Source organism: Callospermophilus lateralis, chromosome 6, assembly GCF_048772815.1.
Source record: "Callospermophilus lateralis isolate mCalLat2 chromosome 6, mCalLat2.hap1, whole genome shotgun sequence".
In the NCBI taxonomy this organism is placed as follows: Eukaryota; Metazoa; Chordata; class Mammalia; order Rodentia; family Sciuridae; genus Callospermophilus; species Callospermophilus lateralis.
Genome location: NC_135310.1, coordinates 96,063,436 through 96,071,809, shown reverse-complemented (window position 1 = coordinate 96,071,809; position 8,374 = coordinate 96,063,436). Strand labels below are relative to the sequence as shown.

Here is an 8,374-nt window from a genome sequence, read left to right as displayed (position 1 = left end):
CACACATCTAAGTGTTAATAGGAACAATATGTGTAGCAACACTTTGTACCCTATTCAATGATACTGAAGCTCTTAATTTTGCTCCTTGGTCCTTCCAGGAATTCCTATAGATTAGAGGGACCCAAGTAACAAAACAAAAAGCAAATCTGTAAAAATTCTTTAAATGATAAATTACTTATAGTCCCCTTGAATAGGCTGAAGTATGCATAGATATTAACTACACACTCATCATTCTTTATCTGTGTAACTATCTATGTAACGTTTTCTCCACTTGATTGATAATTCCAGTTTTCCTTTAAAATTTAAACTTTACATACTCTTCCCCATCCTTGTACCTTCCCTATAACCTCTTCCACATGTTGATGCTCCAAGGCAGGTCTGAATGCAGTCATTTGTTTTCTTCTTGCCACAATTGTCATCAGATATTAATTGCTGAAAATGCTAAGTAACAACAGTAATAACTACTTTCTGGTATGCACTGATGGCACGGGAGTGGAAAGTTGTGGAAATGCTGTTCCCAATTAAATCAGTGTCTTATGTTTGAGCAAAATATTTCTCAAGCTTTCGATGGTATGTATTATTAGGATAATAGGATAAAGTAATTTTCAGTGACATTCAGAACGTTTTATGGCCAGTTTTGAGGTTTTAGACTATAAAAACGTAGTTTGATCAGTTAAATAGGCATATGGTTACAAACTCAAGTAGTTGTTCAAGAGTTATAAACAACAATCCTCAGCACTACTCTAGAGGCAACCACTTTAAATTCTTAAGATTGCCTTCATGCTTGTATGTGACATGAATATACCATTTTAAAAATTACAAATACTGTTATGTCTCAGTGTCTTAGCATAAAGACTTAAGCTCTTACCGATCCACTCTTCCTTACCCTCCCCATTCCTTCCCCATTCCTATGTGTTTTAAATTCATATTCAAGTTCATTGTTGCAATTATATAAAGATTTTTGACTGTGAGCCAAGTAGTAGAATGTGGTTATATTTTGTATAATTTTTGTTAACAACTTTTTCTTAATTCATTTCTAAATTTTATTTAAGAAAAATTCTGAATGAACTAATGAAGTTTAAACTTAAAGAATCAACATATTTGTAGATACTTAGATGTAGGAAAAGTAACAATGTATAATTTACAAATTTACCAAGAAGATGTATTAGGACTTACTTAGACTGCTTATTTTTTATTTGTTCTAATTATACATGACAGCAGAATGCATTTGACACATTGTACACAAATGGAACACGAATTCTCATTTCTCTGGTTGTGCATAGTGCAGAGTCACATCAGTAGTGTAATCTTACATATATATAAGGTGATAATGTGTAATTCTACTGTCTTTCCCATGCTCACAAACCCACCCCTCCTCCCCTCACTCTCATCTATAGACTGCTTATTAGTGGTAACATTTTCATTTACTCATTAACAATGTGACAGGACTATCAAAATAACTGCTTTTACACATATTTTGTATATTAAAATGCCCAATATTATGTACCTAATTTTGTTCATCTCCATTATAAACATTGTATCCCTCAGATTTAATTAAGTCAATTTTTTGTGGATCCTGAAAAAATACAACATCTTTAATTTTGCCAATGAAGTCTCTCTTAAAAATCTCCTGAGTAACAACATTTACCTTTCGACCATATTCAAAGCCTCCTAAATAGGAGATACCATCGTAGTTTAGGGCAACAAACTTTTTGTGTGGATCAATGTCCTCAGAAATGATTAGACTGTTATCTAGGTAAGCTTTAATAAGAGTTTGATTTTGAATTATAAGTATATGGTGCCATTTGTTGCAACAGAATGTGGCTTTGCTATAGCTCATGGATACAGAGACTCTTTCTCCTAGGTTAACTGCTATTTTCAAGGTTTTATTATAAAGACCAATAGCTAGAAAGTCGTTTTCTTCATTTTGAGCTTTTCCCATCCATATAATTAAGCCTTCTGTTTCAGTAGTACTGAAATTTAAGGATACAGTTGTGAACTGCAGATCTCTTGTTCTGTAATTTGGGTCAATGAATTTAATGTAAGAATTACCTATGAACATTGCAGTTGAAAATGAAATTTTGTTTTCACAGTACCTTCCCACCCAACCTGAAGTACACAGACAACTGTAAGAAAATGATTGGCTAGGTATACATAGAGATTGGTGGCGACAAAGATTATTCAAACAGTACACAGACTGGTTACATGTATTTCCAGCCCAATGTGGTGAACATCTGCAAGAAAAGGTTGTACCGTTAACTATGCATTCGCCCCCATTTCTGCAAATGTTATACCCACAAGCTGTCCCATCACAGTCACCCACATTAGAGCCATCTTTTGCCCCTAATTCAGTTAGCTGCAATTCTTGATTATTTATAATAACTTCTCGAATGCAACCTTGAAAACCCACAGGTTCACTTGCTATGGCCATGGGATTTACAAGATGTAAATATGATACTCCTCCAACATAGAAGTCTGTATTTGTATCCAGATAACTCATTTTAGCAGAGGCTTTTTCTGTTACATTTATTCCATCCAGGTCCAAGTAGCCTTCAGCACCAATGCGTCCTGCTTTAATCACATGCCAAGTGCTTCCATTAATAGTTACTTTTTGGAGACTTTCCAGAATGAGAGTTCTGTCACCAAGGTTATAGCGAAGCTGAACAAAACTGTTTATTAAGGAGATACATAAAAAGTCACCTGTAAAGAAAAAGATTTAATAATTTCACTACTTTCATTAATAACTTCTATTTTTGTGGCCAATTAGACCAAGGTTTGGTTGGGGGCGGGTGGAGGAGTGATCATAGAGAATTTTAATTACTGAGTAGATGAATTGCACTTAATTGAAATTTTTTTTTTCTTAAATGATTTAGTTGAAACAAAAGTGCAAAAATAAGTAACTTGAATGTTTTATTCCAAATCATTGGTCCTGTTTTTGATCAGATATTGGGGAGGTAGGCAAGGGAATGGGAATGAGAGAAGTTCATAGTGATACTATCAAAACTAATAGTTTATGCTCTACGAACATTTTCTCTTTTCTTCCAGTTCTGCCTACAAGTACATGGATCCCAACTTGGAGATTTCCACTTGTGTGTTTTATTTATTTTTTAATATTTGTTTTTTATTTGTACATAATACATTTATTTTATTTATTTTTATGTGGTGCTGAGGATTGAACCCAGGGCCTCACACATGCTATGTGAGCGCTCTACCGCTGAGCCACAAGCCCAGCCCCCTCCACTTGTGTGTTTTAAAGGTATCTCAAGCTCCCAAGTTTATACTGATTTGTGAATTTCCTTCCATAAACCTGGCCTCTTCCAGTCTTCCTGAGTTCAGTGAGTCACTCCTTCCTCATTCATTTAATTCTTGAAGCTAAGCCTCAAAAACCACTTTTTTCTTTTCCAATTGATTGTCTTATCTATACTAAAGCTAAAGTGATATTTTCAAATGATTGTTAGGCTATCTTTTAATGCTGCTATTGGGAGAGATGCCAAAACTCTTCAACTTAATCTGCAGTTTCCCATTCTCTACTCTTCCACACTCCACTTCAACAATGACCTTGTTAGAGGTTCCATCCTTCTGCATTGGAGCTTTGTGCGTGTTTTCTTGGAACACTTCTCCATCCTAGCCCATCTCATCAGGAAACTCATCCCTCAGCTCTCAGATCAAATACCAATTTCTCAGAGAAGTCTTCCTGCATTTCCTGGAGTTGGTCAGGTCCCACCACCTTTCCAGTGCTTTTTCCCTCCTTCATAACACTTCATTTTATAATTACATAATTACAACTGAACAAATATGACCTAGCATCTGAAAGTGCAGGGAGATATGCAGAGAAAAAGTCAAAACATCTCTACACACCTGGGAAAGAACATAGTTCTTCAATGTAAGATGGCTTCAGGAGTAGCTAAGTGGTTTACATACAAAGCCATACAGAAACCTCTCCCCAAATGTTCTCTAGCATTTTCACACTCCCTTACTTTTCTAAACCAGGAATATTTGACACTACGCTACTCTTCCTTCTTCCTCTGGAGCATCCTACTGCCTCATGTCCCTTCCCAAAATAGTGTCCTTGCATTCCATTCTCCCTTCTAGGCTACACCAGACCATTCTAGAATGGTTGAAAGACTTGGCAATTCTACAGTTTTACACCTATCACACTACATATAATTGTCTTCCTTTGATCATTTTTTTCTCAGAATTTTTGAGTATTCAATCTTCTATGTCATTACATATGTGATGATTTGATTAATAGCTGCTCCATCCACCAGCTTCTAGGTTTTGTAAGAAGAGGATCTGTGAATTTGGACCAACACTTTAGTACCAAACATATAAGTAGATGCTGATGAATAACTGGAATAAGGAGATATATCTATGTAGGATTATGGGGTGAGATGGTTGAAAATACTTCTTACACTAGTTTGATTTAAAAGAGAAGTGTGTTTTTCCTGTAATATGAAAAGTTTCTAAAATTTCTCAGCAAAGGAAGTTTATTTAAAAAATTTGAACTTGAACAACATTAAGAAAAAAGAAAAGCAACATAACAAACATAGCTTATATTAAAAAAAAAAAAAACCTACAGATTGGATTATTTAATGATTCAAAACCCAGAAACTAGAACAATGAAACAGTTGGTATTAAAGGGAAAAATGTTATACACCTTGAATATGCTTTGTGGTTTGCAAGTGAACACAAACCAGTTTCTCTTTCAAAATTGTGGAAGAATTTTCTTTCTACTTGTGGTAGTAAATTCTATAGTAAAAAACAATTTTTTACTATAATAAGAATATCTTAATGTGATTAGGAAATCTATAGTATCACCTGCAAAGTTGCCCATGTGTTCTGCCATTGCCTGTACCCCATCCTGTGCCACCCCCAGAAACCTAATGTATGTGAAGAGACTTCAGAAACAGCATACTGGAGAAATTTAGTATACTTTTTCTCTAGAAAAGGAAATCAAAGATAAATATGTTATTTAAGTATTTGAATATTTTACATAAATATATTTAACACTGTGGATGACTAGACTTTAAAAAACACATTTGGAAGAATTATATCAAGATGAATTCAGATGATTGGTTCTTAAAATATTGATAATTTTATATATCAAAAATCATTTTGAGTGTTAAATTTTTAACATACAGATGAATAGAAACCATTGTCATATCTTTTCCAAAATCTTCAATCAATACAAAATTATTTTATTGAAATAGGCTAATTTAATTTTTTTTTACATACTATTTGAGACTGCTCAAATTATTAACCTCTAAAGAGATACAGGAAACCTGTTAATTGTGAATTTAGTGTTCTACCTATGAAAACCCAATTGATCATTGATGTTGAAATTTGTGAGTTTTGACATTGTTTATTAACTATTTTACTAACTTTTAGCAGAGGCTTGACTATGAAGCCTTGGTTAATGTTTATATCAGACATAGCTTTTTGAAAATATAGAAATACAGGACAATCAGTTATATCTTATGTACTTGAAACATTCTAAAATAATGACACATTAAAATAATTTTATACAAAAATATTCTAAAATATGCTACTTGATTGCTAAAAAATAAGCTTATGTCTTTGATAATTATTTTTAGGTTAATCTAAGAATGTAAAATTTAGATTTGGGGAGGGGGTGTCCCAGGGATTAAAACCAGGGTACTTAACAACTCAGGACCCAGAGCAATGAAGTCAGCAGTCTATGGACTAAAACCTCTGAAATTGTGAGCAACAAATAAACTTTTCCTCCTGAAAAATTGCTCTGTTAGATCTGTTGATCACAGCAGCAAAGCTGACTAAAACACAAAACTTGATATTCTTATGTCAAAACGGACAAAATATGCATATAAAAATAAAGCAAAGGAAATTATGTATGATAAATTCCAGAAAGATTAGTCTTCATTTATAGCTCTAAAAATTCTCTTTAGATCATTCCTTTATCCAAATAATAAATCTAGGATTCATGTTCCAAAGTCATTCATTGCTCTGGGCCCTAAGTGAGGTAGACCATCATGGTGGAAGGGTGTGGTGAATGAAAGTTGCTCAGGACATGGCACCAGAAGAAGTGACTCCGCCTGATGAAATATATATTCCAAAAGCATGTCCCCCCATGACCCACCTCTTCCAAGTACACACTTCAGTTACCACTTAGTAATCCCTATCAGAGGATTAACACATGGATTAGGCTGATTCTCTCATAACCCAATCATTCCACCTCTAACTTTCTTGCATTTTCTCACACATGAGCTTCGTGGAGACACCTAATATTGGAACCATAACACATGACTTAAACTTTTATTTTATGAGATTGTTATAAAATTGAGCATATACTATATATTTGGATTTTTCTAGCTTTAATTTCCCAAAACTTCTTGCTATTTTATTAGCATTTATATTTGGGGGGAAGCTGGATTTGTAAGCAGTGACAATCAAACAAACATCAAGTGTTTACATATTTTACAGAGTAACTTAAAAATTAGCATTATCACATATTATTTAATAGGCTCTTTGAAATTCACTAGAATTTTAATTTTTTTCTGCAAAGATTCTGTCAACCTTACCTGATTGTGCTTTTAAGTGTTGTGCAGCATAAAATAGGATGCCATCTGCAGCAAGAGGCTGAAACTGCAATTTAATATGTGTTTTTTTTCGAATGGGAAAAGAAGCAAAAGACATCCAGGATAACTCATTACTTCTGAAAGATGGATCACTTATAGATAAAGCTAAAAGAAAAAAGACAGAACTCTTAGAAAATTTTATAATTAAAAGTGGAATGTAGGTGAATACATTGAACATTGGTAAGTTTGTGAGTCTGCCCTGCTCCACTAATTTTGGGCTTTTGTAATGGGGCCAATTATTGAAAAGTCTTCTACGACTCTAGTAACTGCCCCCTTTGGCTGGCATAGTGTGGCATAAATCTGCTCTAGATTGTATTATAGAGAGGCATCATATGCATAACTTAGATTCTGGGGAATGTTTCAAGAAGATGTCTCAATTAGTGAAAGATAGAAGGGATCTCTATATAAATTATAGTCTTCAGTTTCTATGCTTCTGACTCAAATGTAGAGTATAAACAAGTCAAGATACATTTTTAAGTGGCAGGAGGAATGGATATAAAAATCAGTTTTCTTGATGATTATTTGGTCTCTTTAGAAACTGCTCATTCTTAGGTCTGAACCTCATTGTTAAGCATGAGAAAATTCATTTCAATATTAGAATCATTAAACAGATTTATAGTTACTCAAATATTGTTGCTTCTGTGTATAACCAGATGGGAATTATGAGAGGGAGAAAGGAAGTTAGGCACATTTGGTAGTTTTTACCTCTACATAATTTAATAGTCCTTCCTTCCTTGCCACAGTGTTTCTTTAGAGTGTGCCATGGTTCATGACATGACTTCAGATTGTTTTAGATATTTAGCTATTCCCTTCTTTGGACTGAGCTTTTGCTAACTGTTGTTTTTCAGTTTTAGACTGACAGGCAACTGGTAGGTGTTTATCTAGGAGGTTGTTGATATTTATTGATTTTTAGGCAACTGTATTTATTCATTTTGACTTAATTGCTCTTGAGAATCACCTGGTGCTGTTGCTAGGCATGTAAAGCCCTATATGTCACTTGTACAGGTCCTGATGCATTAGAGTTGGAATGGAATGGAGGGAGTATATATATTCTTAATAAACACCCCAGAGGTTGTTTATTTTTATTATTATTTTTTAGTTGTAGATGGACACAACAACTTTATTTTTATGTGGTGTTTAGGATCAAACCAAGTGCCTCACACAGGCCAGGCAAGCACTTCACCACTGATCTACAACCCCACCCCCCGCCCCAGGCATTTCTTGGACCATATTTTCATAAACACTGAGTTAAAATAGATTTTAAAAATACAAGGATAATTTTAAAAGTGGGCATCCTTTTGATATTATTTTGTATTACTACAGTAAAAGGTTTATTGTAAAACATTCAAACTATATAGAACATTTATATAAAGCAAATAAAAAAGTGAAATTTTATTTTTCTTACTCCACTCTTACCACAAGGAAGGAACCAGTGTTAACAATATATATAGCCAGACTTTTTTGGTGCACATACATTTAATGTTTTTGCATATCTAGTACCTGGTTTATATTATATAAATAAGACCATATTATACATAAACTTTTCATAATAAGCTTTTTAAATTCAATAATCCATCTTCAGGAAAATGATGTTAGCATATTTTGCATACTGCTTTTTTTTAAAAAAATAGTTGCATAGTATTTTAAAATAGATAATTTTTTTTTAGAGCAGTCTAATGTGGAGTTATCCTGATTGTATATACAAATACAAGGCTAGGAAAGTTATGACCAATTAATTCTATTCCGTTTCCTTTCTGATT

General features: G+C 33.5%; 1 protein-coding gene across 1 annotated transcript in view; it reads right to left on the bottom strand.

The window, feature by feature from the left end:
• Positions 1-1,507: 1,507 nt before the first annotated feature.
• Positions 1,508-8,374, bottom strand: part of Eys (EGF-like photoreceptor maintenance factor) — a 1,514,165-nt gene continuing 1,507,298 nt past the window's right edge. Inside the window, 2 exon segments of the mRNA XM_077109730.1 lie at positions 1,508-2,700; positions 6,558-6,719. Coding sequence (XP_076965845.1) covers positions 1,508-2,700; positions 6,558-6,719 — 1,355 coding nt within the window.